Genomic DNA, 26311 nt, shown 5'->3' with positions numbered 1-26311 from the left:
CAGGGAATACTCAACGCCGAAAAAATGGCAACTGTGTAATGTGCTAATTATAGATATAATAAACATGTGACATGTACACAAATAAAATTCGGCTCTGTTACAGCTAAAATGCTAATGAGCCTAAAATAAACAAAAGGGATAAAAAAAAATCTCCTATTAGCGAATTGTAATAAAAAAAATCGATACAGCCATCCTTTTTTACAGGACTCCTGTATTTGTCCGAGCCGTGCATTGCGCAAATAAGCTCAGCTCCAGGGCCGCTATCAATGTCAAATCTTTGCTATCTCGGACGGACGTGGCGAATGTTTTTCCGATGAGATTTTAGGAAAATCTTCAAAATTTAAACTATTTTGAGCCTCTGAGCATCCCGAAAAATGGGTCTATGTAAGTGTCCGAAAAGGCAAGTTACCACCCAGTTTTGCTTCGAGCATCGGGTGAATGTTTGCGAAAACTGTATGGTCGTGAATCATACGAAGGTAGGTGTTCTCATAGATATTTACATTTTTTTTTTGATTACTGAAGATTCCGGGTTTAGTGTACAGTCCAGTCCTACATACAATGGCTAAAGGATAGTGATTTCGATTCGACCTGCACGTTGTGTGGAAGTTTGTTGGACAACGAAGATTGTGTGCGTTTGATATGCTATCGTGAGTAAATTGTGAATATCTCCGGGGTGAATTGTATTGCTTGATTGAATTACGATTTATTTCAGATGTTTTCCACTGGAAATGTTTGAATGCGAGACAGCAATCGTTACCAGCCAATACAGCACCGCCGGGACATACGTGTCCATCGTGCAGTGATCCCATATTTCCTCCCGCTAATCTTGTTTCGCCGGTCGCTGATGTTCTACGAATGAGACTTGGACAAGTCAACTGGGCTCGAAATGTGCTAGAATTGCCTTTGGTAGCGTAATTCATTTCAACTCGCTCTCGAGTTTTGAAATAGTATAGTCTCATTGCATTTTCTAGCTGCTAGACGAAAAACAGGACTATTCCAACGTTGTTGCGACTACAAGTTCCGCTGCGGTACACAATGGGAACATTTTTGCAAATAGTGTCACTCAAAGCAGAGCTGCGATGTCAAACATGAGCAACGTGGAACGACCAGAGAGTCCCCATTCGGTTGTTAATATGGATACATTCAACTCTGGCTCAGGAACTGCGCTAGATTTTCAAGGTAAAACGTTGAGCGCTTGTTTTGTAAACATTTCAACATAAATGATGCCTTGCAGCAGCGAGTAGTCGACGTCCTTTGCTAGCCCGCGAGTCCCCGATAGGAGGGTCCGATCGGGATGATAACAAGTATAAAAGACGCACTCCTCAGGAAGTTTTCTCTCGGTGGTCTAGAAGGTTCTACGCACCTTCCTCGAAACCCCCGTGGCGTCGGACTTGGTTTCTGGTGCTTAGCGGCTGCCTTGGATTCGTTTGTATTATCTACGTGTTATCATCTCTTGGCCGTCGTGGCGGTGACAGTGAAATGGGCTTTATTTATAATAGAAATTTACCGCACGAGGATTGAAAACATCAGTTTTGCGAACAAGCATCATTCCCCCGAACGAAAAAGTTTTCAATTTTGCGTATAAACATATTACTCTAGACTGTTATTTTGTGCTTCAAACTATCGAGAATATAACAAATTAATATAACTAATCAGTACAATTCTTCAATCAGGTTTTTATTGGTCTCAGTATTTGATAGGATCTCAATATTATTTGATCTTTGCTTCCGAGCAACAGTGTCTTTAACCATTTTAGCAGTTTCTGTTTTGAGCGCCTTCACCGTTCCCGGAAGTGGATCCTTAATAATCTTTTTTGGTTTGATGAGAGCTGCAAAATCGTCGGCCGCCTCATTTGCGTCACTGACTTCCTGTATTTCGATTCTGAATGCATTCGGTGGTGGTAAGTCCGGAAACTGTCGCCGCAGATCTGCGACTCCTTCCAACGCCAGTTTCCAGTTGGGGTCGAATTGTAAAATCTTGCAAAACACTGGATATGCCTAGGAATAATTGCGAACTTGAAGAAATATTTTAGATAACTCCATGTTGATGAGTATATTTTACCTCGCGACGTTTATCCAACGAAATTAACGCCTGTACTTTTCGGTACAAGGCTTTCATGTTATCAGGCTCCAGCTGAAGACACGCGTCACAATCCGAAATAGCTTCCTTGAAGCGGAGTAGTTTCATCTCTTACTCATGAAACGAAAAGTCATCAGTTGTCAATACTTTCGATCATTGAAAAGAAAAATAGTTCTAGCTGCTTACGAGTTACTGCACGATTGTTGAAACCGGCTGCCGTTGGAGCAATGGCAACACTACGGTTATATTCCGAGAGCGCTCGGTCATATTCCTTACTGCGGTAGAAATCATTGCCCTTTTCTCGATGTTTCGACGCCAGTACGAGTTTCTCTTCCGACGTGAAGCATTCTTCATCGTGGTACGAATGGGCAATGGCACGAGTATTGAGTAAATTTGCGGCATTCCGCTCATTAACCATCTCTCTTTGACGTTCATCTTCCAGGTCCATTTTTAAAATCTCCGCATCGGCATCGAAACGATCCCAACGATCATACTCATGCGATTTGATCCTTTCCCTAGTGGATTCTGTCTTGGTCGGAGTGATTGCGCCGGAAGCTAAGGCATTTGTGCACCTTACGGGCGGTATTGCCGGTTTCGTTAAAATCCCTTTTTGGTGCGAAATATCGGCGTGAAAACTTTTAATTTCACTCTCCCACGTTTCTATGTCTTGATTGATTTTATTCCACTGATTAGCCGCTAGGTTTTCTTTCGTTCCCAGAGGGGTTTCCTTCCATAGCAGTTTGCTTCCCGGTTTGATTGCTTCGAGGCGTCGTTCCGCAAATGTCGTGAGATCCGGGTAGTAACCCTCTTCGCCAGAACGCAAGACTTTGACTATCTTCTCCAATTCGTTGCCATTTTCACACGTTCTGATGTAGTCGAAATCGAGATGTTCCAGAAGGATTTCGTATTTTTCAATTAATCGCTTCGACATTGTTGCTTCGAGAGCCCGTACGAATATTCTACACTGAACTAAACGGCTGTGGCACGAGAATCAATAAGTTCGTTGCTATGGCGTTTTCGGGTTCAGAGCAAGCGCTCGACTGTTAATTGTACATATTCCACATGAATGCTGTTCATGCTGTTCTGCTGTTCATAACAACTATTTTTCTTCGGTACAAATTTTTCAAATAGGGGTAGTGGGGGTAATCTGGTCACGTGAGGTAAAGTGGTCACCTGCTTGTTTGGTAGTATAACTATTGACTATTGACACCGTATTGATAGTCATCTTATGTTTGAAGAATTTCATAACTTTTGAGTCACCCTGTACTACAGTGGAGCTGTCGCATATCAAGATATAAATAAAAACAAAAAACGCTCTCTCGGTAGCCATTCGGTCGTAGTTTTGTGCGTTTCGAATTTAAGGAATTTCTAGTGAAATTTAGTTTGTTTGACCTGATATTTGCGACAAATCAACAGTTTGGACAACTATTCACATATTCTAGGGGAGGTGATCAGTTTTTCGTTCCATTTCAGCGATTATTTCGCATATTCCACATTTCGTTGTTTGGGGGGCAAAGTGGTCAGTTGAGGATTACTACTGACAATGTTCTGTTTTCGAAAGCTGATATACCTTAATACCTTCTGCTCCTAGAGAGCTCCCTTTTGTGGTTTTGACCTAGGAAAAATATGCCACCTCAACCAGAACCAAGCCTTATTTTGAAAAACGTTATGTGTTTCCTACTACGTTTTGTACGCATGAGAAAATTTCAATTACGATTCTAGGTGAATAGGCCTAGCTCATTTCATACATGTACCTACTATTTCAACAATGATTTAAACAAATTTGGCCAAAAAAACACGCATAAATCTATCTCTTCTAGCGTGATATGTGCGAGTGACCACTTCGCCCCCCACAGGTGACCACTTTACATCCTCACTAAAAAATTGTTCGATTTTCACCTTTTTGACGTAGGACTACGTCTAACCGGAAGATATAGGGGGTGAAATGGAAATCTAGGCACTGAACAAGTAGGAAAAAATGCAAGATTTGGAACGCTTATAACTCGGGCATTTCTCAATAGATCGCAAAGGTTTTTGCATCAATTGATAGGAAATATATCTACGCATCTATAATAACGAATAACATTTCATTTTTCTTGAGATAAATAATTGAATAATTGTGAAATATCAAGCATTGTCAAAATGCACTATGTGCCCATTTTTGATTGGTCCATTTTGTGCTCCTCAAATCGTACCGACCAAAACGGGCAACCAGAGCAGCAGCGAAATAGAATGAAGCACGATTGGAAAGGAAAAAGAAAAAATATGAACGAAACATTGGTCGCAGTCTCACACATGCGTAATTCTCGAGCCAGCCAGTCAGCTTAGAAATCCCCGCTCCGCTACCGTAACGATCATTCTCATTCAAACCGTACACCACATCGGTTCGCATCACAACACATCAATAAACCAACCCAAGCAGCCATGTCTGTGTTGTGATATCACCTTTCACCGCTCCAACTACCTTGAGTCGGACTACCTGATAGCACGGAACAACCATCACCCATGTGTCATTGTTCTCTCTCCCCAGTCTACTTTGTTGTGCCGGATTGGTTCCAAAATATGGTGTCGACAACGGTACCGATGTCGTGCCATTTTGCAATGATTTTGTCGACCTATTCTTCGTATTCGACAATCAAATACGGGCCAACACTGTGCCAATCTGGCACCGCGTCGACCGAACGAAAAACTACTCGACCCTTATTATGGCTATATTCGTATTTAATAAATATGAAACAAAAAATAAAGAAAAGTCGTGGTTCACTAATAATCACTTTAATATGATATTTTGAAATTCTTCTGTTTTTTTCAATTTTGAATATAAACTAAAAAATAAATACAATAGTGTCAATTGTCTTCGTCATATTCGTGCTCTACATGATTTGTACAGCCGCAGCATTCAGTATCAAAAATGTGGTCTTCAATGCAGTTACGAAATTAATTTGCTGATCATTATCATCAATATCGTAACCAATCTCTTCTCCGGCTCCGGCTACTAACGAGGCGTTCAGTGTATTAGATTACCTGGAATTCTAAATGTGTAAAAATAGTGAATATCACCAATAAAATGAAATAATCAATAGTAATAGCTACCTGTGACTTTTTTTTCGAGAGACAGAAATTTTGTTGGGATTCGGATTTATTGAAGGTAACACATCCTCATAACCTCAGCTGAGATTGTCGAGTGCCTGGCAGTTCCGCTAGATCATCCAGATGTACTGCAGCTTATACCGAGTCTAGTGGCAACTGATTTCCTCCATCACCTGTGGTGGTATCTTGAGGGATGAGAATCAATTGCATAGAAGAACTTTACGTTTAAAAGTATCACTACTTATCAGAATAACTAAACTTACCATTAATTTCACGATGATCATTCAAGTGTGTGAAGTGATGATTATCAAATTTAATTCATTATCATGGGTAAGCTGAACAAACGTTATATACGTTAGTTGTTGGTGATTGCGTTGAGATGTGTTCATTTGTCCGGTTTAATCGGCAATCCTTCCAAAGTTGGAGGCGGAAGATGGGAGTCCAGCGAGTGTTGTCTCGAATATTCCTGTAGACAATGTAGTGAACGGTAATCAATGGCCGCTACATTAATGTATAATAACTGCAATAACTATTGAAATAGATTGAGTTTTTACCTCTTTTACCCATCTTCTCCATTAAACAGTCGAACGGAAATGGACGCTCAATTTCTTCGATTTTGTTTTATTCAGGCACCGCTATTTATTCCTTCAACCGCTTTTCAATTACGTCCGACTTTTGTAGGATTGTTCTACATGAAGATACGCATATGCTTTTGAATGTTCGTAGAATTTGCGCATTTTTTTCAATAATTTCTGCCGTTGTGCAGATGAATTCGTTACCTAAAATAAACAGATAGTTTTACAGAGACAAATACAACGAAATAAAGACGGCTCAAAAAGGGTTTTTCGTTTACCAACACATTTGACATTCCATTTTAATTTATATAGATACTAATTAATGAAACGTTATGAAATTTGGAACGAGGGGACTACAAAAGAAGGAATATATGACTTATTATTAAACGAGATTACCATTATGAGCTACAACAAAGGCTTTCGGATGTGAGAACAAAATGTCGCAAACAAGTATTAGGCTGTCAAAAAAGTCCTGCGGTATTTTTTTTTGAATTTTCATTTGTTCATAAAATTAGTTACAATCATCTGTTTTAAGTCAAATATGCGCCGTTTTGTTCGATGACTTGTTCCCAACGAAATGCCAACTTCATTGAACCCTCGGATACTCGGATAGCCAATTTTCACAGGCCTCTTTTGTGGCTAACTTCTGACTACCTAGCTCGTTCGCCATGGACAAAAACAGGTGGTAGTCACTTGGTGCAAGGTCCGGCGGATGCAAAAAAACCTCCCATCCGAGCTCCCGGAGCTTCTGGCGCGTCACCAAAGAAGTGTGTGGCCTGGCGTTGTCCTGATGGAAGACAATGCGGCCTCTGTTTATCAAAGATGGCCTCTTCTTCATGAGTGCTACCTTCAAGCGGTCCAGTTGTTGGCAGTACAGGTCCGAATTGAGCGTTTGGCCATAGGGAAGCAGCTCATAATAGATTATTCCTTGACAATCCCACCAAGCACACAGCAGAACCTTCCTGGCCGTTAATGAGGGCTTGGCCACCGTCTGAGCCGCTTCAGCGGGCTTCGACCACGGCCGTTTGCGCTTCACGTTGTCGTAAGTGACCCACTTTTCATCGCCAGTCACCATCCGCTTCAGAAACGGGTCGATTTTGTTGCGATTCAGCAGCGATTCACTTGCGTCGATACGGTCAAAGATGTTTTTTTGCGTCAACGTGTGTGGCACCCATACATCGAGCTTCTTTGTGAATCCAAGCTTCTTCAAATGGTTAATAACGGTTTGATGACTTATCCCCAGCTCTTGGCCGATGCTGCAGCTGCTACTATGCCGGTCTTTCTCGGCTAATTCAGCGATTTTGTCGCAATTTTCGACGACAGGCCTTCCGGAGCGTGGCGCATCTTCGACGACCTCTACACCAGAACGAAAACGTTGAAACCATCGTTGTGCGGTGGAAATGGAAACTGTATCGAGTCCATAAACTGCACAAATTTTATTGGCAGCTTGAGATGCATTTTTGCCTTTGTCATAGTAGTACTGTGGTGCTCCCTTGGCCGAGTGGTTAGCGTCATAACTAACATGCCGGGTGTTCGGGTTCGATTCCCGTTCTGGTCGGGGGAATTTTTCGTCAAAGAAATTTCCTCCGACTTGCACTGTGATCACGCGTATTCTAGAACTTGCCACTCAGAATGCATTCAAGACGTGTTATTTGGCATAGAAATCTCAACTAAGTACTAATAAAAAATGACGCAAGTAATACTACGTTGAGACGGCGAAGTTCCTCTAGGAACGTTAGTGCCATTGAAGAAGAAGAATAGTAGTACTGTAAAATATGTCGGATTTTCTCTTTATTTTGCGACACTATAACTCACGAACGACTTAACCAAACAAAACACTGTCAAGGACTATATTATAGCGCGCAAAAATACCTTTCCAACAAGCTATAGTATGACTCGATACAATGAATACAACTAGAACTACGCGCTTACAACGACACCTCGCGGAAATACCGCAGGACTTTTTTGACAGCCAATATAATTTCAACGTTGCAAGAAATCAATTTCGTTTTAATTTCCTAGATGTAAATAGTGATACCTGCGCACATTTGCGTTATTCATTTGCATTACTTATAAGGCCGTATTTAAATTTATCCTATTGCTCCTAGGAATTATGTCTAGTTAAAAATATGGCGATTTTCACTTATTCAATTTCTTTGAGAAATTTATCACGCTAGCGGACTATTTTGCCATATGCTCGGTAAAATTTCAGCTCGACTTCACGTAACCTAACCTATGAATCAAATAAATACTGTCGCATTAAACTCGTTTTTAACATTATCGCTCATCTAAGCTACCTATTTAGTATAGTTCCGAGCAGCCAACATTATAAATTTACACACATACATACACAGCCAGAACATCCGTTGTTTTCTAAATTGCGTCGAATTAGCTGCTGGTGGGGCGCCTCAGCTTGTTCAAGAGTTATCATTGTCCAAACATAATTTCTCGTATTAGTCTTAAATTTGCGAGGCTGATCTTGGATCTCTTAAACCATAAAAAAGTCTATTCTCTTAATTGCGATGTTAATCTTGTGTAACTTAAGTAGCTAGTACATGTTCATGTGCAGATCCTGTATCAGTTGGTTCAGGAACTCCTGCAGCTTGTAGTAGGATGTCGACCGCCAGTGGATGTTGTTGGAAATCTGCTCTTCCGCCATACGAATACTTTTCTCGATCGTCCTCAGGCCCAGTTTGTGTGCCTTGCGAGCGAATCGGTCGAACTGTTCCTTGTGGTGGTGTTGATTCATCAGCAGCGTAACCGAATCGATGATTCTGGTGATGGTCGAGAAGCCGTTGCCGAAGCTGCTCGGAAAGAAGTTTGTAATCTTTACTATAGATAAAAACGCTAAAAAATAAAGCGCGGTCGTCGCGAACCGTCGTAAACGGTCGTATTCTCGACGTAAACACAAACAGAGTTAGAGAGTGAGCAGCTGCGATGTGTTTTTTGTGTGAAAGAGTGTGCGCGTCTGTCTGTGTGTTCGTTTGTGCGTGCATGTGCGTGTGTTTTGGTTATTTTGGAGGTTAATAGTAGAGAGTAGACTGTAGAGTGTAAAGAGTAGTGAGTAGTGAGAGAAGAGCAGAGAATATAGAGTAGAAATATGAGAGCAGAGAGATGAAAGTAGAAAGAATAGAGAAAGTGGAGAGTAGAAAGAGTAGAGAGAGAGAGAGAGAGAGAGAGAAAGAGAGTACAGAGTAGAAAGAGTAGAGAGTAGAGAGTAGAGAGAACAGAGAGTAGAAAGAGCAGAGAGTAGAAAGAGTAGAGAAAGTAGAGAGTAGAAAAAGTAGAGAGAGAGTAGAGAGTGTAGAGAGAGTAGAGAGAATAGAGAGAATAGAGAGTATAGAGCAGAGAGTAGAGAGAGTAGAGAGAATAGAGAGTATAGAGCAGAGAGTAGAAAGAGTAGAGAAAGTAGAGAGTAGAAAAAGTAGAGAGAGAGAGAGAGAGTAGAGAGAGTAGAGAGCGTAGGGAGAGTAGAGAGAATAGAGAGTAGAAAGAATAGAGCGTAGAGAATAGAGAGTAGAAAGAGTAGAGAAAGTAGAGAGTAGAAAAAGTAGAGAGAGAGTAGAGAGAGTAGAGAGTAAAGAGTAGAGAGTAAAGAGTAAAGAGTAGAGAAAGAGAGTAGCAAGTAGAGAGAGTAGAGAGTAGAGAGAAGATGCTAGAGAGAGTACAGAGTACAGAGTATAGAGTAGAGAGCAGAGAGAAGAGAGTAGAGAGTAGAGAGTGCAGAGTAGAGAGTACAGAGCAGAGAGTAGAGAGAGTAGAGAGTAGAGAGCAGAGAGCAGAGAGTAGCGAGTAGAAAGTAGAGAGTAGAGAGTAGGAAAAGAAGAGTAGAAAGTTATAAGTTATAGTCAATGTTTAAAGAGCAATAATTGAGCGCAGGGAAACAGTTAAAGAAAAGAAACATAGAGACATTTGGAGTAAAAAAGAAACCTTGAAGAAAAGAATTTGAAGTAAAAAAGAAACATTGAAGAAAAGAAAAGAAAAAAAGTTGCGAGAGTCTGTTCGAGTGCAAAGGTATTCCAATGAATATGCGGAAAACATATGAAAACATTCTACCGGGCCGCTAGTTGAAAACAAACGGAGCAAAATAAAATGCGGGAATTGATACTTACTACTCAGCAATTTTTTCGATGTTTTCGTACAAGAAGTTGAAGGCAATATCATTGCCAGCGTAATTTCTTGCCACAGACTGGAAGGCTCTCGCCCCATCCTGTTTTGAAATTCCAGATGTAGGGTCCAACGTCATATTCAAATATCTGTGAATGATATGAAAACGTAAGTTTGTATCCCGAATGTGTGTTTCAACAGCGCTTCTTACTTCGATAGTAACCATGGCTTAACGGTACAACCCAACGCGTTCAAAATCATTTCTTTCTCGGACGCTGAGTCAGTCTCCTTGTACCGCTTGTAGGCAAAGTTCCACTCTGGAACACCGCCATCCCTCAGGGAGGTGCAATAGATCACCCCCTTCAAGTTCGGCGGAATTTGATTATCCCTATGATCCGTCATCCAGCGGCGATACAGAGTTTGCGCGCGAACCGAACATTTATCTATTCCAAACTTACAAGCCAACCCAACAATCCTCTCGCGATGTATCATCTGCAAGTGATCGTCGTCGGGCCGATCTTCGAATCCTAGCTCATCGAAGGACTTCCGAAGTACGGATCGCATCACCGCTAGGAAACTTTCGTAAGCCGGTTGACGAGCCATCATGGCATCTATGAAACCTAAATTCCTAGCCAGCGAGGACCACGCCGAAATGTCCTGTGGATTCTGTGCCACAATCAGTATCAGCGTCAATGGAATATCGTACTGGATGAATTCGGCACGGGCAAGGTTGAAGGCATCATCAACCAGTATCGAGCGTGTGAGGGGTGACAAATTTAGGAAGTTGTTTGTTAGTTTCTTCCACGAAGCATAATCATAATTCACCCGATAATAGCCCGTTCTATCAACATTCAGATACACAAAATCACCCTCATCTGCTTCGATATCAACATCGATGGTTTTGTTCTCGTAGCTCAACCAGAGTGCCGGGATTGCATCTTTCGAAGGAGAAGACTTCGTCACGATCGTTATCGGGACATACCAACGAGTGTCATCTGTAGAGTCTTTCGAAGGCAGCAAATACCGCTGTTGAGAAATTCTCAGCTGCTTAGCGCCGATTCGCTGAGCCGTAATGACCGGATATCCCGGTTGCAACGTCCACGTGTCCATGATTTCCTTGACGTCCAGGGTATCCGGTAGCGTACCATACTTGTGGCCACTCATCGTTAATGTCTCCCACAAGTCTTCCTGTTCCGCGTTGTCATATTGATACTTTTTCAGATACTCCGCTATGCCAGCTTTGAACGCATCGGGTCCCAAAAAGCTACTCATCATCCTTATGACTGCAGCTCCCTTCGAGTATGAAATCGGGTCGAAAATCCTCCGAATGTCCGAACCGCGGTTAACCGGGAACGATATAGGGTGCGAGTTGCGATCCGAGTCCTTATCGAAGGCTTTCTGCAGCTCGCTTTGTACGAATGACTCTGACACGCGCCACTTTTTCTCGGCCTGCGCACAATGATAATATTCAGAGTGGAACGAAATGGACATTCAAGAAATAAGTTACTTACAAAATCGAGACACTCATAGCTCATATACGTTGCGAAGCCTTCCTTCAGCCACAGATCGTTCCACCAGCGGGGTGTCACCAGATTTCCGAACCATTGGTGAGCCAGCTCGTGGGCAACGACCGAAGCGACGCCCTCTATGTGCTTGGCCGACGAGCTCTTGTTGTTGTCCTCGGGGACGAGAAGGGCGGATTCTCTGCAAACAAAAGGGCAAACAACAAAAATGTAATGTTTTAAGGCATTATTTATATTGTCTGTTGGATGTTGGGGAAATTCGCCTCTCGCTCCAATGATTATATACAGTAATTGGCAGAATAAAGTACCCAGCCCGTTTTTTTTCATTTCTTTCATTTTTCCGGTTAAAATATAAAGTAAACACATCCTCATCATTCCTGAAATCTTATTTATTATGTGCTTTTTAATTTTTCTTATATTGTGAACAGTCAAGTAACTGTTGGATTCTGAGGTCATTTCAGCTAGCTGTTTAAATCGTCGCTTTTCACGAGGGGTGATTTAATCCGAAAATTAAAACAAACTATAAATAAATTAACTGGTGAAATAGTGTTAAAAAAAGGTTCGATGTGTAATTTTGCGGTTGGACTACAATAATTTTCCTGTATTTTTTTGTAATAAAAAATATTTATAGCATTCCAGAAGACGGATGATATTCCGAGCAAGTTTCTTGGTGAAGATGCTGATTTTCGTAATTTGAAGTTCCTGTAGTCAGAACATGATATAAACGGCTATGAAAATACCGAGAAAAACAAAATAGTAAGAAAATATAACATATCACTACTATCTAACTTTGATACTAAAGAAACCAGTGATACCAAGACTCTTTCATTTTTTTCAGATCGGGAGATATGCGTTCGAAGGTCATGACAGAAGCTCCGCCGGATCAATACCTTCACCTGTACCGAACAGTGTCACTCTCGGAAGGAAACCAACTTCAAGCGACATATCATAGTCTACAATTGGCTTATAATATTATCGAGAGTATTTTGTCATCTAACGATACTTTGTATGAACGAACTGACTCCCTCGTTATGAAAGCTTCCTATGTTCATGCAAAAACGAATTCAGAATTTAGCATTGAAAATTAATTATGCTAACGATATTAATCACTAATTTTAGTACCGATTTTCTTGCACGGATTTATTTGATGAATAAAATAAACAAAACATTGATCATTTTTGTAGCTTTTAGTACATAGCCGATTAATTGAACTTATCGCCAAAAGTATAACAGCATTTTGGAAATAATTTCATGCAGTTATTTAAGGTAAATTTTATAAGTGTGCGTTGAACAGCACTCAGAAGAGAGGAATTTTATAATATTCGCATCACAATGTATACAAGCACCATCCGTCATCCACATTGAAACTTTATCTGGATAGTCTGGACCTGTCTGGACGTAGTTTCCGTCCAAGGGTTTCGAAGTCATTTGATATGCATGTAGTATAGAACCAGGTTCATCAGCCAGGTTCGTTTGTCCACATCAAACTTTCGGAAAAACTCTGTCGTTTGCTAAGACTTATTATATTTTCTCGTTCATAAAATACGTTCTAGAAACTAATGGTTGATTTACACTTTGCGTGATAATCGTGATAATCCTAGGGAGTAGCAGCCGTATAAACAATGATATTTTGTGTCTATATTATCCCAACGATGCTGAACGTTTTTAAGAATTGGATTTTGCGTGCTGTTATCAATCATTCAAATTTCTCGAAAATACTTGCTTGCAAAAACATATGCAAACACGATAATATGATTTGTCACATATGACATATTTATTTAGAGATATACCACAAGATAGGTGCGATCTTGATTCTGAGTTTTCGATGGTAGAATTCTCTCTTGCTCTCCTTTCTTGTAACAATTCGGCTCCAGGAACGGATAGAATTAAGTTCAACTTGTTAAAAAACCTCCCTGATGTGGCGAAACATCGCTTGTTGAATTTATTCAATCGGTTTCTGGAGCATAATATTGTTAGAGATAATTGGAGACAAGTGCGAATTATAGCTATTCAAAAACCCGGAAAACCCGCGTCCGACTTCAATTCGTACCGCCCAATAGCAATGCTTTCTTGTATACGGAAATTGTTGGAGAAAATGATCTTGTTTCGCCTTGATCGATGGGTTGAAACGAATGGCCTACTCTCAGATACACAATATGGGTTCCGCAGGGGCAAGGGGACGAATGATTGTCTTGCGTTGCTTTCTTCAGAAATTCAAATGGCTTACGCCGGAAAAAAACAAATGGCTTCAGTATTCTTGGACATAAAGGGGGCCTTTGATTCAGTTTCAATAGAGGTCCTGTCAGACAAATTACACTCTCGGGGTCTGCCGCCTCTATTGAATAATATGTTATATAACTTGCTTTGTGAGAAACAGTTGAACTTTTCTCACGGGGATTCGACAGTAAATCGGATCTCCTACATGGGCCTCCCCCAGGGCTCATGTTTAAGCCCCCTTTTGTACAACTTCTATGTAAGCGACATCGACAATTGTCTTACACAAAATTGCAGCCTAAGACAACTTGCAGATGACGGAGTGGTGTCTGTCGTAGGATCAAACGAATCTGACCTGCAAGGACCCTTACAAGATACTTTGAACAATTTTTCAACCTGGGCCATTGGGCTAGGGATCGAATTCTCCACGGAGAAAACAGAGATGGTGGTTTTTTCTAGGAAGCATAGACCAGCAAAACCAAAGCTTCAACTTTTGGGTAAACCGATCACTCATGCTATGTCATTCAAGTATCTTGGGGTCTGGTTCGACTCCAAATGTACTTGGGGGGCCCATATTAGGTATCTGAGTAAAAAATGCCAACAAAGAATAAACTTTCTCCGTACAATTACCGGCACCTGGTGGGGAGCCCATCCCGAAGATCTTATAATGTTGTATCGAACAACTATTCTCTCAGTGATGGAGTATGGCAGTTTCTGTTTTCAATCAGCTGCCAAAACACATCTCATTAAACTCGAGCGAATTCAGTATCTTTGTCTCCGTATTGCGTTGGGATGTATGCCCTCAACGCATACCATGAGTCTCGAGGTTTTGGCAGGCCTACTCCCACTAAAAGATCGCTTCAATTTATTATCGCTTCGGTTCCTCATCCGGTGTAAGGTTATGAACCCATTGGTGATTGGAAATTTTGAGCAGCTTATCGAGCTAAATTTTCATTCAGGATTCATGAGCTCATATCATGAATTCATCTCCATGCAGGTTGATCCTTCTTCGTATACTCCCAACCGTGTTTGTTTTCCTGACTACATCAATTCCTCTGTACATTTTGATCTGTTCATGAAGGAGAAAATCCATGGAATTCCAGATTATCATCGATCGGGGATCGTTCCTACGATCTTCAATGCAAAGTATGGGCGTGTCAATTGTGATAATATGTACTTTACTGATGGGTCCTCTATGAATGAGTCCACAGGATTTGGAGTGTTCAACGAATTTTTTAGCACCTCCCACAGTCTTCAGAATCCTTGCTCTGTGTATATTGCTGAATTGGCAGCAATACATTGGGCGCTGGACAGCGTCGCCTCACGACCTGTTGAACACTATTACATTGTAACGGATAGTCTTAGCTCTGTCGAAGCTATCCGTTCAGTGAGGCCGGAAAAGCACTCGCCGTACTTCCTTGAGAGAATACGAGAAAATTTGAGTGCTTTAACCAGACGCTGTTATGTCATTACCTTTGTCTGGGTCCCTTCACATTGCTCAATTCCGGGTAATGAGAGGGCTGACTCATTAGCAAAGGTAGGTGCAATTGAAGGCGATATTTATCAGCGTCAAATCGCTTTCAATGAATTTTATTCTTTAGTCCGTAAAAATACCATCGCTAACTGGCAACGTAAGTGGAACGAAGATGAATTGGGTCGGTGGTTTCACTCGATTATCCCTAAGGTTAGCCTCAAACCATGGTTCAAAAGTCTGGACTTAAGTCGGGACTTTATTCGCACCTTCTCTCGACTCATGTCCAATCACTGTTCGTTAGACGCGCTACTCTTTCGTTTTAATCTTGCCTATGGCAATATCTGTGCTTGTGGCCAAGGTTACCACGACATCGAACACGTTGTTTGGTCGTGCGAGGAGTATCTTGTTGCCAGATCGAATTTAGAAAACTCTCTTCGGGCTAGAGGAAGGCAGCCCAATGTGCCGGTGAGAGATGTGTTGGCTCGGTTAGACCTTGATTACATGTCCCAAATATATGTCTTCCTAAAAGCTATCGATCTTCGTGTGTGATTGTCCTTATATCCTTATATTCTCCTTTTCCTTTTCCTTCGCGAGAAATCAAATCCCTTCTTACTAACAATAGAATAAGGTGAAATGTAAATACATGTTAGATATAAGATAGGCTTAAGAATTGAGTATGATGAATGTGAGTGCGAATGTGAGTGTGAACATTGTCAACATATCCTTATATCCCATCCTTTTCCTGAAACAAAATGTCACCCTTCTAAACTCGAGCAAGCCGCGAGTAATCGGTTCTCTACCTCATTAACATTAGAATTAATAAAAAATGTTTATGTATACTTGTAACTATACAGATAGGAGTTTGGCTCCTTTAAACTTAACTAACTGAGCCTGTAAAAATAAACGATTTAATAAAAAAAAAAAAAAAAATATGACATATTTATCTGTCAAATGCAAACGCGACTATTTTTACGACCGTTTAAAGTGCGACTATTTCTAAACGTCGTGTCCAGTTAGGGAATAGAAAAAACAAAAAAACAGTGACGAAATAAAGTGCCCACTGTGAAAATCGATATATTTTAGATAAGTTTTCATCGATTGTTTATGTTTTAAGTAAGGCGCCTAGAAGAATATCCTGAGGTGGGACAATATCCCAAAACCACTCTGTAGCCACACACAATACGCTTGTGCACAACCTCGCTTGTGATCAGTCTGTCCCTCTCACGTTTCAAGCAAATGATTCCCCTTCTGCTTTCTTCCGTACTGTTTTTAGAATACCGCTCCGCTAACCAACTTAGTGATGAAACGATCTCACCTAGTACCATATATTCATCTTGGTTTTGAGCGCTTCGTTTTTCATCAGGATAACGTTCACGGCCAAAGTAATTCTTCCGGTCGTGTAGCATCAAACCTTTTGAATGGCTCTCACAATGCTAGAATCTTAACCTTATTGAAAACCTGTGGGCAATCCTCGAGGCTAGGGCCGACAAAACCGGTGTCTCCAACAAAAGCAATGCTTTTGAGGCCCTGGAACGCCCGTGGGAAAGCGGCTTACAACACCTGAAAATCCTTGTAGAGAGCAAGCCGAAGTGCTTACAGAATGTCTTGAAAGCTGAAGCAGGTCAATTATTGAAATGTTTTTGTTTGCCTTCAGTTAATCTTATTTGAAGCACTTTATTGTCACTGTTTTTTCCCAGAAAAAAACTTATTTCTCAATGAAACAAGAATGGAATTTGAAAAGAACACCATAAATAAGAATGATTATGATGTGTTTAATTTTTCTTCTCCTCAAAAAAAGGAACTTTATTTTGCCAATCAGGAAATACAGGAAATAGACAAAGAGAATGAAACTATCAAAATTCGAACTATTCCAAAGTCCACTTATTTAGAACATCTCCGGTGCCCATTTTCCATCCGAAGTTAAATACATTAAACTATCATTGATCAGTGTTTAACCCTTTATAGGGCCCACTATGGTTTTTCACGCGGTCAGAAAATCGAAGAAGTGACTGCCACCGATTTGTTTTTCTATATTTCCTATGAAAAGTAGACACTCTAGCTATAAAAAGGGCAATATTTCGGGACTGGGTCAGGTACTATACCTGAGATATCGAGAAATGAGTATGAAAAATTGCAAAAAAATAATTTTTTCGAAAAAAGCGAATTTAAAAAAAATTGCTCATAATAACTCAGAATAATTTATACGAGGGAAATTCCGCCGTCGCCACGGCCAAATGGGTCGAATTGCACTACGAACTGCTGCCCCATCCACCGTATTCTTCAGATTTGGCCCCGTGCAACTTTTTTTGTTTCCAAACTTGAAAAAGTCACTCGCCGGGCAGAAATTTGAGTCGAATGAGAAGGTCATCGCCGCCACGGAGGCCTACTTTGTAGACCTCGAGAAAACGTATTTTTCAGATGGATTAAAGAAGTTGGAGCATCGCTCGGTCAAGTGTATCGAGCTAAAAGGAGACTATGTTGAGAAATAAATCGCCACTTCTCTAAATTTTTTGTTTTTTTGTAGGCCAAGTACTTATCGGACGTTTTGCATTATGTTATACCGTAATGCTTCAAGACCTGTACAGTTTACTACGACTACTTGACAACCTAATCAACATGAGACATAATTTTCCTTGGAATCCAGGAATCTTCACCGATCATGCGGTAAAAGTTGACTTTGAATTCACAGAATGTGCTGTAAAACACTACCGAATAAGTCTGGTACTTGATATTTGGTTAAAATTACAGAAATTTTGTAAACGAAATTTGATGTGGGTAACTAAAGATGTCCGCCACGTCCAATCCAATATCCAATTTTTATTACGTGTGCAAATAGCGGATGTTACAAAAATAAATTTATGTATTGATGCGTGCACTAAATAATGATATAAATTGTGAAGAACTCTGATATCAATTGACGCTTGTTTTGCTCAGAACAGATACAGAGGTGTTTTATTTGTCCAAAATTTCAAACGAAGCACCCATTGTCATGATACGGAAGCATTTTTTCCATGTCAATACACCAACACACTGTGTGTTGAGTGTGGTAGTGTGGTGGCCAATTCGCTTCTTCTACTCTACACACTGCCGTTGCTCGAGGTGAAAACGGAAGAGAAACTGTACACCATGTTTGAACATCATGTGGAACATTGGGATCAAACAAAGTATCCATACGTACCACGAATTCAAACAATGTCACACTTTCAAACTTCTTCTTCTTCTTCTTATATGGCACTAACGTTCCTAGAGGAACTCCGCCGTCTCAACGTAATATTACTTGCGTCATTTTCATTAGTACTTAGTTGAGATTTCTATGCCAAATAACACGCCTTGAATGCATTCTGAGTGGCAAGCTCTAGAATACGCGTGACCACAGTGCAAGTCAGAGGAAATTTCTTTGAAGAAAAATTTCCCCGACCAGAACGGGAATCGAACCCGAACCCCCGGCATGCTAGGTTTGACGCTAACCACTCGGCCACGGGAGCACACTTTCAAACACAGGAACGAAAAAATGATGTGCGTGTGCAAACACAAAACTACGAAAACAGCGTGATCGTGTTCTTCTAGTACACAGTGTTTTATGAGAAGCACGGAAGACTGGTACCCCAATAAATTTTGATTGGGCGGATTTCCTGGCAGTTTGGGGAGTTCATATTTTCCTTAACCCTTTAGCGGGTACCGGCATCTATATTGCCACCAACGATTTTATTTATTTTTTCTTCTTTAACAATAAATTATCACTTCTAACCTTATGTGGTAACTTGTTCTTATGTCTAGCGACATTTTTTTGAGCGCGAAAAAATCAAAAACTATTCATTTTGGACCCATTTTTGTGTAAACAACTCCCAATTTAGAGCAGCAAGAGCTAATTTCCCGTAAATTTATTGAAAAACAGTCATTTTGTTGAAGTTTTCAATACATATGAACTGTTTATGACCTGTTGAGTCTGATCATGAATTTTATTAATTGATTTTGATGAAACCAACATCAAAATTTCAAATACAAAAACAACATTTTTACCATCAATTTTTTTCCGCTAGACGGGCAGGTGGCATCTATATTGCCACCAACATTTTACGCTAACCGGGCAGTGGCAACTATTTTGTTACCAATTTTTTCAATGTTTTTGATTGTTTTGTGTATTGAAAAAAAATATTTTGTGTATTTTAGCATCTAAACATGTCGTTGTATTGGAGTTTGCGTTGATTACATGCCTAGTTCTCACGGCCCGTTGAAGGGTTAATGACGTTCACACCGTTATCGCGATATTATTCTTTCTGTAGTGGTAACTCACTCAAGTCCGGTCAGTACGGGACCATCGTGGAACCTAATTAACGGTAATACATTTTTTTCAATCATTAATTGCTGTATGGCTGTCCGTTTATATTGTGAAAATCGGAGTCTTCCTGCCCCAGCTGTGGATTTCCGGCCAGACCATCGGCCTATCGGCAGTCCACAAAAATAGTTTTATATTTCTTGTGAATATCTCCGCAGCCTTCTGTCTTGAAAACTGTTTGTTTTTGCACGGAATTTCAAATTTTTGCATAGAATTTCAAGAGAAACAATTCCCTATCGTGGCACAACGTTTCATAACATTTCGACTTGTTACATTTTTTGTATTTTATTTTGCGCTTCAAAATTTCAAAGACTTTGCCACATGAAAAACAACTAGTTAACAAACTACGACAACCGGAAACGACTTGTCGTAAATAATTCGTCGGAAATGGAAGAAACAATCACGAAATGTTGAACTTTTAGTGGCAATAAACAAATCAGAACGCCTCTAGTGGTGAAAATTACAATTCTGTGACAGTACATTGGTTACTCTTTTACGAAAACCAACTGATGAAAGTTTTTATCGAGATAAATGTCCGCAGGATGATACTCGGAAGTTTCTCAGAAAGTGTACAAAAAAAATGAAATCTAGAGATGTTCGGATGATCCGTTTGCTATTTCTCCAAAGCTATGATAAAATATTAACTCAGCTCATTATGTTGATTCAGAACCGAAACAAATAAGCTCTCTCAATTGTTTGTGGAAACATTCTGCGGACATATCGAGTGTAAGCTTCGACGAAGCGGTGAAATCTTATATCACTGTATTAAGGAAACAGGAAAGGTTCTCACGAATTATACATCATTTTGTGCGTCCAAATCTGCTTGTGGTCAGATTTTAGATGTCTATAAATTCCAACTAGTAAACTGACGCATTCAATAAAGAATAACGAACAGTGGTGTATACTCACCGGAACGTAATCAATCCCCAGTTTTCCATGGCGCTAAATCCAAAGTCCGGAACTGCTACCATATCGATTTTCTTCAGGTTGAACTTCAAGTCGAAGTATCGCTCCAAAAACGGCAGAATTTTCATTGTCAACTGATGCACATACTTTGTCATTCTGCTAACTTCTGGTCTGGTCCAGATGTTGATTTGGGGAGTGAATCCCACCGAGCTTTGAACCATCTGTAGATCGGAAACAATGAACGCCACGAGGTACGTACTCATTCGGGGGGTCACTTCGAAGTCCTCTCGCAGAAAACCCGGTCTGGACACGGTTGTCCTCACGTGCTCCATATTCGAGAGGACCATTTTTTTCTCCTCCGGATGGACCAGCGATATATCGAAGGTTGCCTTCAAATCGGGCCGATCGAAGCAAGGAAACGCACGTCGAGCGTCGATCGGAGAAAACTGAGTGCTAGCGAACCAGCTTTTCCCGTTGGTGTGTTCCTTTAGGAAGTATCCCCGGTAGAACCCTTGCAGGGTGTCACTTAGCGTACTCTCGAACTCAAGCACGATGGTCACATTTTGCGAGTGTTCCGTTCGCTCGTGGAGTTTGATGTCGTACGAGAGATTGTTCGCTCCGTAGTGCGCGTTGAATGGAATGTCGTAGCCGTCGACACCCAGCACTGGAAAAGGCGATTAAATTGTTAACATTGAATGATACACTGGCACATTTTACAAACTTACCTCTGGAAGACAAAATTTCAATTTGATTTAGGTCAAGAATGATGGGAAGATTTTGATCCGCGTAGGATGGGTCTCGCATTACGTCTATCGTAACCGTACCATTGTTGGTTGAGCGTTCAAAGTTTGGTTCGATCATTAACCTATAAAATAAAATAACAAATTATGTTAGGATTTAATTTGTTCTAAAATTCAATCACTGCTACATTTCGGCATGGCAATTTTAAACACATTGTAATTTTTCAAATTCGTTCAAGATCACGCTGCAAGGAAAATATGTTTGTTTAGTTTAATAATGTATTAATGTTTGATTCACAATTAAAACACTGTATTCGTGTATTTTTAGTGAAAACCTCGAAATTTGTGCTCGTGATTCATCTCCGAATAAAACACATACCAAACGCCAGCATATTACAACTGAAGCGGGAAAGGGGAAGGTGGCTCTGACCCGACCCCCTAAACGACAATTTATCACATAAAATTATTGTTTTTTTTGCGAATTCAACATTGAAATGGTCGGGGCGGTTCATGAGTGCTAAAAAAGGAGAGAGGAGACCACCTGGTGTCGAAAAAAGCGTTCCTAAACATAGTCCTAAACGATAGTCCTCCCATGGTCCTGAACCGACCTTCGATTTTCTGCAGATTTTTTAAATTTTGAAAATAGATTTTTTTTTCCAATGTGCATACAGTGACTCAAACCCGTAGTCTTACTCCTTCATGCAGATCTCTTTCCCCCCTTTTTTTTTTTGAATGTCGAAAACAAGCTTTCGGGACATTCTATTTAGATGAAGTCATAGTGTCATATATGAGAGTTAAACGGTTTGCTATCTGTTTTGAGAATAATGGTTTTTATTTCTCTAAAAATGGCGAATGTATGTTCTAATGTATGAAAATCGACTCAAACTCATAATCGTACGCTGGTTGAAATCTCTGCTCGGTTTCGAAGGCGTTGGCCAATTTCCGAATTTCATCATTAGTATGGTATCCCTTGTTCATTGCAACTATCTTTAGCTGTTCTTGGCCTTATCAACGAGTTTTTTGGTGTATTTAGAAGGAATATTTATCAATTTTTTCATCAAGTGGTTTTTAAAATCGTTATTTTTGGAAATTTTATGGTTTCTCAATTTCCTACACAGATAACTTCCTTAGTTTTTTTACTGGGATTGATTGACTTTTGAGTAATTGTAATGTGTTCGAATTTCATGTTTGGCTATTGTATATATTTAGGCGTTTTTGAAATGTCAAAGTACTGCGCATTTCAAGCCTGATGGGAGGAAGATATTTTTTAGCGTTGAGACCTACGTTCTTTGATGGTAAACTGAAGGTGGAAATTGGTGCTTGGTGCTTTTGCCTCCGCCACTACCTCATACTAGATTCGATTCGGACTTTTTGTTGCGTTTTATTGCTCCGCGAAACGTTCGCATCCTTTACTCAGTTAAAGCATCAATTTATCGGGTCTCTCAGTGCTATCTAATGTTTGTACAAAAGAGTTTCATTGTAATTTTGACATAGGACTATGTCTTTGATTTCTATATAGGGGGGTCACTCTACGAAAAATGTAACGATTTACTAAGAGTTTTCAAACGCATATTACTCAAAATGGTTGTTGCGACATATGTTGTGTTATATATCATTAGACAGGAAATTAATCCAGAATTTTGTTCGCTAGAAACATGAACAGTGAGTATAGTAAAAAAGTTAACAATTTGCCGATTTAATTGGGTATGTTTTCTTTCGATTGCACCACTATCCACTCGCTTCCTCCCCGACGCAACGAGCAATCTTTTTGGCTAGAATCGGGCGTTAGCCCATAATGTGAGTTGATGCGTAGAATGTATTATTCTCCATTTACCGATAGTAAAGGGTGTGTCACATCAAATTGCATCACGGAAAAAACGCTGTAGAAATTTAATTTTTAGGAATTATATCTTCAGCTTTCGCTTATAATCAGATAAGAGTGTATAGATCACGTTGGCCATGCTTCACTGTCAATTTTTCGTAAATTTGGAAAAATGTCGTCGAACGAAAAAGAGCGTCGTGAATTAATCCTGTGCACTCATTTCGAGAATCCGGAGTTGTCACATCGGGACATCGGTAAGATGCTGGGAATCGTCCAATCCACGGTCAGCAGAGTACTGAAACGATACTTCGAGAACCTAATCATCGACCGGAAGGTGAAGAACGGCAAAAATGGATGCTCCGTCAGTGAAAAAGATCACAAGCGCGTAGTTAAGCAGTTTAGACGTGATCCGAGAAGTTCGGTCCGGGATGTCGCCAATAAGCTGAATTTGTCAAGTTCATTCGTCCAGCGGACCAAGCAGCGGGAGGGCCTGCGTACATACAAGGTTCAGAAGGCTCCTAACCGCGACAAAAGGCAAAACATGGTGGGGAAGACGCGAGCCCGGAAGCTGTACACCGAAATGCTGACGAAGCCTGGTAAATGCCAGGTAATGGACGACGAAACCTACGTCAAAGCGGACTTTCGTCAGCTGCCGGGCCTGTTGTTCTTCTCCGCAGAGGACAAATTCAGCGTTCCGGAGGAGATTCGCAAGCAGAAACTATCCAAGTTTGCCAAAAAGTACATGGTGTAGCAAGCGATCTGCTCTTGCGGAAAGCGGAGCGCCCCCTTCGTGATGACCGGCACGGTAAACGGGCAGGTTTACCTTAAGGAGTGCCTACAGAAGCGCTTACTACCACTATTGAAGCAGCACGAGGGCCCGACCATCTTCTGGCCGGATCTCGCTTCGTGCCACTATTCAAAGGACGTGTTGGAGTGGTACGAAGCCAACGGGGTCACCTTCGTGCCAAAGGAAATGAACCCGCCCAACGCGCCGGAGCTTCGCCCAATAGAGAAATATTGGGCGATTATGAAGCAGGCCCTCCGGAAGAACCCAAAAGTTGTCAAATCGGAGGCGGACTTCAAGAGAAAATGGATTTCTGTTCAAAAAAACTACAACCTGACGTTGTACAGAACCTTATGGACGGGGTAAAGAGGAAGGTGCGAGCATACGGGCTTGGGCTCGAAGTATGAATAAAAAGAAAATGCCAAAAGTTGTTTAATAGTTTTTATTTTACTGTCTAAAATTGTCAAAAGGATCGGTCTACTGGGCGAATTTCTACAGCGTTTTTTCCGTGATGCAATTTGATGTGACACACCCTTTATAAGATTTATACGAGCGCGCGAAACAAAAGACAAATAAGATTTCCGCATACTTTGCCACAAACACGGCCCAGACCGAGATAGATATTGTTCTCCTTCATGCGCTCCTTTTTAACTCTTAGAAAACACTTCCCAATTTCATTTTATAATAAGGTGCAATATTATTACGTATTTGCTGAAAACCTGCTGAAGCATCATTAGCCATGTGGATAGCGTGGTCGTGTAAAATAGCTTTGCATTCCAGCCGGCCTTGGTTCGATCCCCATTGACACGTCGTATGGACTTTTTTTGGCACAATCCCAAATGAAATGAGAAAAGAAAACAGAAAGAGATGTCTGCACGCATACATTCGAACCATTTTTAAGCTTTTAAAACAGCTCATTATTTGCGCAGTTGACTCTCCAGCACATTAAATGGCATCATTTCTGTCAAAGATAAAATGTTTTCTGCCAACGCTAGTTTGGGTGTATGAAAGTGAAACGATATTCTCTTTATGAGGCGCGAAGAGAGAGTAGCACTATTTTCAGCCAACATGAGTATGCATGAAATTGAAAGGCGATAGGCTCATTATTGAGGGACGATGTGTCAATTGAAGTGAAATTGCAAGGCCCTAACTGTAACTCTTGAACATTTAATCTTTCGAATAAAGTGATTATCATACCACTTCGCTTAGCCGGAAAAGAATGATCAATGCTCAAATGAGGAATCGATTCCCCCTCGGAAATACCCAGCGCAAATAATTGCCCCGTTCCCAACAATTCGAATCATCGATCGATTGCGGCGTTCGTAAAAATTAGATAATAGAAGTGCTGCTTTGGACATTTTATCTTTCGAATGAAGTGATTCTCATACCACTCGTTTCAGCCGGCGACAGGGTATCAACGTTCAAAACCTTGCACTCCAATTGGGACGCTCTCGTTCTCGAAACTTTGCACTTACACCCCGGTGCAGAAATTGAAAAAGGAATTCCTACGTTAAAACGTGTTTGTTCAGTTGAGTAATGTATTAATGTTTGGTTCATAATCAAAACATTGTATCCGTGTATTTCTAGTAAAAACATCGAAATTTACGCTCGTGATTCATCTCCGTACGAATGCAATGATAATCAAACAACGGCAACATATTAGTAACAGACAATTCGCTCAGTCACTTTCCCGAACTTAGTTCAGAAAATGAAGCTATTTGTTTGAATTATTTTGTCTGAATAGCGCCAACAGCAATATACTCTTCCACTATCGCTGGAGGGGAACCCATTTACTATAAGTAGTGTAAACAAAAGCGTGGAACTCGTAAACTAGTCCGTAAGTGATGGGTGCCTTGTCCATTCACACCATCGAGAGACAGCCATTGCCGGGCTTTGGCGGCCTTTTCGTCAAGCCCGGAGTTGATATGACATCATCGTATCATACGCGCGTACAAGAGAGGAGCCTCAATGTGCGCTAATTGGACCATGTTCGGTACATTCTCTGTGCTCAAAGCTAATATTTGCATTAGAGGGAAGTGATACTTGTACACTTGTCAAAACTTCAAATGCATATTCGAGAGCCGTTCGTCGGCATTTTGCTTGCAACTTCAAAAAAGGCAGTGAATTCCGTTCCCTCCAGGTAGTGCCTGTATTTACATGTTTTCGATCAGTTAAGAGATCTCGATTAATTCAAAATATGCAAGGGTCGGCACCAACAGCTACTTGCGATATATGAAAAAGGGAGGTCTATGTGATAAATGAGATAAAACAGTTTGATCCGCCTCATAGATATAACTCTAAGTATAATGAACAATTATATAATTCCATTATGTCACTTCCCCCCAAGTGCATAGCTTCTTAAATTAGGCGTTACGCCTTTGAATGACTCGTGCGTGTGTGTGTGTGTGTGTGTGTGCGTGGGGGGCACTGCCTCGAGAAGATATCTCGATCATGGAGAACGCTCATCGCCCTAGTTGGGCGGATCAGTGGGGGAAATCAGCGTAATTAATCATGACGAGTAATGGAACTTGCATTCATTGCAGCTGCGTTCATTATGCTTCTTAACACTTATTGGAACGCTCTCACGCCCACCAAAGTATCCCATTTGGCCATTGATTAACAGCAAATTGTTGGCTCATTGACTCCTCTGTAATGAATTTC

At 40.7% G+C, this 26311-nt stretch overlaps 3 protein-coding genes across 6 annotated transcripts in view; 1 reads left to right on the top strand and 2 right to left on the bottom strand.

Annotated features, from left to right (window-relative positions):
- The first annotated feature begins 275 nt into the window (after window positions 1-275).
- LOC129765825 (zinc finger protein-like 1 homolog) lies at window positions 276-1669 on the top strand. 2 transcript variants are annotated; one of them, XM_055766270.1, is made up of 5 exons: window positions 276-476; window positions 536-647; window positions 713-906; window positions 972-1179; window positions 1238-1669. In XM_055766270.1, exons 1-5 carry the CDS (start codon window positions 375-377, stop codon window positions 1519-1521), a joined length of 900 nt encoding a protein of 299 aa, XP_055622245.1. In that variant the 5' UTR covers window positions 276-374; the 3' UTR covers window positions 1522-1669. The 2 variants fall into 2 exon arrangements, with proteins under 2 accessions (XP_055622245.1, XP_055622238.1); XM_055766263.1 differs by having other exon boundaries at window positions 1235-1669.
- Window positions 1615-4070, bottom strand: LOC129765815 (sperm-associated antigen 1). The gene is made up of 3 exons (XM_055766253.1): window positions 2266-4070; window positions 2062-2189; window positions 1615-1997 (listed from the first exon to the last, which is right to left on the bottom strand). The coding sequence occupies exons 1-3, from the start codon at window positions 3008-3010 to the stop codon at window positions 1653-1655; spliced, it is 1218 nt and encodes a 405-aa protein (XP_055622228.1). The 5' UTR covers window positions 3011-4070; the 3' UTR covers window positions 1615-1652.
- Window positions 4071-6197: 2127 nt separating this feature from the next.
- Window positions 6198-26311, bottom strand: part of LOC129765802 (aminopeptidase N) — a 77048-nt gene continuing 56934 nt past the window's right edge. For all 3 annotated transcript variants that reach the window (XM_055766236.1, XM_055766248.1, XM_055766239.1), the window contains 6 exons: window positions 21030-21169; window positions 20308-20968; window positions 11363-11555; window positions 10063-11300; window positions 9857-10000; window positions 6198-8548 (listed from right to left, as the gene is read on the bottom strand). In XM_055766236.1, coding sequence (XP_055622211.1) covers window positions 8293-8548; window positions 9857-10000; window positions 10063-11300; window positions 11363-11555; window positions 20308-20968; window positions 21030-21169 — 2632 coding nt within the window. In that variant the 3' untranslated portion in view covers window positions 6198-8292. The remainder of the gene's footprint in view (window positions 8549-9856; window positions 10001-10062; window positions 11301-11362; window positions 11556-20307; window positions 20969-21029; window positions 21170-26311) is intronic.

This window comes from Toxorhynchites rutilus, chromosome 1 (assembly GCF_029784135.1).
Source record: "Toxorhynchites rutilus septentrionalis strain SRP chromosome 1, ASM2978413v1, whole genome shotgun sequence".
NCBI lineage: Eukaryota > Metazoa > Arthropoda > Insecta > Diptera > Culicidae > Toxorhynchites > Toxorhynchites rutilus.
This window is presented reverse-complemented; position numbering and strand designations above follow the sequence as displayed.

Coding starts and splice junctions, on each gene's coding strand:
- LOC129765825 (XM_055766263.1), top strand. CDS start 375: ATGGGTCTATGTAAGTGTCCGAAAAGGCAAGTTACCACCCAGTTTTGC. Junction 477..535: donor TGGTCGTGAATCATACGAAG/GTAGGTGTTCTC, acceptor TTCCGGGTTTAG/TGTACAGTCCAGTCCTACAT. Junction 648..712: donor TGTGCGTTTGATATGCTATC/GTGAGTAAATTG, acceptor GATTTATTTCAG/ATGTTTTCCACTGGAAATGT.
- LOC129765815 (XM_055766253.1), bottom strand. CDS start 3,010: ATGTCGAAGCGATTAATTGAAAAATACGAAATCCTTCTGGAACATCTC. Junction 2,190..2,265: donor CAACAATCGTGCAGTAACTC/GTAAGCAGCTAG, acceptor TTCATGAGTAAG/AGATGAAACTACTCCGCTTC. Junction 1,998..2,061: donor CGTTGGATAAACGTCGCGAG/GTAAAATATACT, acceptor AATTATTCCTAG/GCATATCCAGTGTTTTGCAA.